Source organism: Myotis davidii, unplaced genomic scaffold, assembly GCF_000327345.1.
Source record: "Myotis davidii unplaced genomic scaffold, ASM32734v1 scaffold109, whole genome shotgun sequence".
Taxonomy (NCBI): domain Eukaryota; kingdom Metazoa; phylum Chordata; class Mammalia; order Chiroptera; family Vespertilionidae; genus Myotis; species Myotis davidii.
The window spans coordinates 1489904-1491628 of NW_006300368.1; the positions used below are offsets into that span (position 1 = coordinate 1489904).

The window sequence follows — 1725 nt, forward strand, 5'->3', positions numbered from 1 at the left end:
TATTTTTGCACTCTGTAGGCAATTTTGGGCAATACTTTGAGACTGTATGAGAAAATATACATAATACTTTTCCTGCAATGCTTTCTTGAATTACTCATCACGAGATGAGCGCTTTCTTGTGAGAAGATGCCACCCAATTGGTCATGGAAAAGAGGACGTCAAAAGGGCTTTCTGAAAGGCGTGCCCCTGCGGAGAGGCCTGGAATGCTGCAGCCACCTACCCATCTGCCTGCGATGCACCACCCTGAAGTTCTTATGCTCCCGCGAAGCGGCTGCCGGGCTTTTCCTGCTTCCTGGAGAAGGCACACAAGCTTTGTCTAAGGCCCCCATGGAGGAGCTTTTTCTTGGTCCTTGAGAAAAATGCCTGAGAAGACACGGCCTGGACTCTGGAGTCCCTCTAGGAGAAGCTACGGAGCCATCTGAAGGACTCTCCGGGGGTTGTTCCTGGGGAGGCCGGTAGAAGTCATCTTCCGAGATCCAGCTCTTGCTTTTCTATGGAAAGAAATAAAGACACAGGCTGTTTTTTAAGTTTTTAAAAAAACATCTTAATTGAGACATGATTCCCATATCATAAAATTAATATATTTAAACTGTATAATACAATCGTTTTAGTATATTCACACAACTGGGCAACCATTACTACTAAGTTTAGAACATTTTCCTTACTCCATTAAAAACAACAACCCTTTCCACCCTAGCCAGTCTGGTTCAGTGGATAGAGCATCGACCTGCCAGGATCAGGCCGTGCAACCGACGTACATGACCTTGACCAGAATCAGACCCTTCAGTCTGCAGGTTGATGCTCTATCCCTCAAAAAGATATGTTGAAATCCTAGCCCCCAGTACTTCAGAATGTGACCTTATTTGGAAATTGGGTTATTGCAAATGCAATTAGTTCAAATGAGGTCATACTGGGGTATGGTGAGCCCTTCATCCAATGTGACTGTGTTCTTATCAGAGGAGAAAGACACACACACACACACACACACACACAGAGAGAGAAGAATGCCAAGTCAAGATAGAGGCACAGAGGAATGTGATGGAGGGAGGGACTGGAGCGATGGGTATACAAGCCAAGGAATGCCAAGGATTGCTGGTAACACCAGAAGTTAAGAGAAAAGCATGGAACAGATTCTTGAATCCCAGAGGAACCAACCCTGCCAACATGCGGAGTTTGGGCTTCTAGCAGACAATGCATTTCTGTTGTTTTGCACCATCCAGTTTATAGTACTTTGCTGCAGGATCCCTAGGAAACAAATACAATCTGCAAATAACTTACCCAGTTCTGTAGGTTGTCCTTCTACTTTCTTGATGGTGCTCTTTAAGGAACAAAATTTTTAAATTTTGATGAAGTCCAATTCATCTATTTTTCTGTGTCTGTCTGTGCCATTGGTGTTGTATCTAAGAAACCATTGCTTAATTCAAGGTCACAAAGATTTACCCTGTTTTCTGCTAAGAGCTTTAGTTTTAGATCTTAGAATTAGGTCTATGATCTACTTTCAGTTCATTTATATGTATGGTGTGAAAGAGAGTCCACCTTTATTTTTTTCTATCTGGATATTCAGTTGTCCTAGCACCATGTGTCTAAGGGATGTAGAGTTTTCGGCTCTGCTTGTAGGGTCTGAGATAAGGGAGGCATGGGGGAGAAGGACCCAGAGTTCTCACTGGCAACCCCTGCTTCAGCTCCCCGCTTCAGAGCAGGCCCCCTAGGGCCCAGGCAGCCTAT

General features: G+C 44.3%; 1 protein-coding gene across 3 annotated transcripts in view; it reads right to left on the minus strand.

Moving 5' to 3' along the window:
* Positions 1 to 1725, minus strand: part of PLEKHM1 (pleckstrin homology and RUN domain containing M1) — a 44182-nt gene that overhangs the window by 16876 nt on the left and 25581 nt on the right. For all 3 annotated transcript variants that reach the window (XM_015572535.1, XM_006776899.2, XM_015572534.1), the window contains one exon: positions 221 to 491. In XM_015572535.1, coding sequence (XP_015428021.1) covers positions 221 to 491 — 271 coding nt within the window. The remainder of the gene's footprint in view (positions 1 to 220; positions 492 to 1725) is intronic.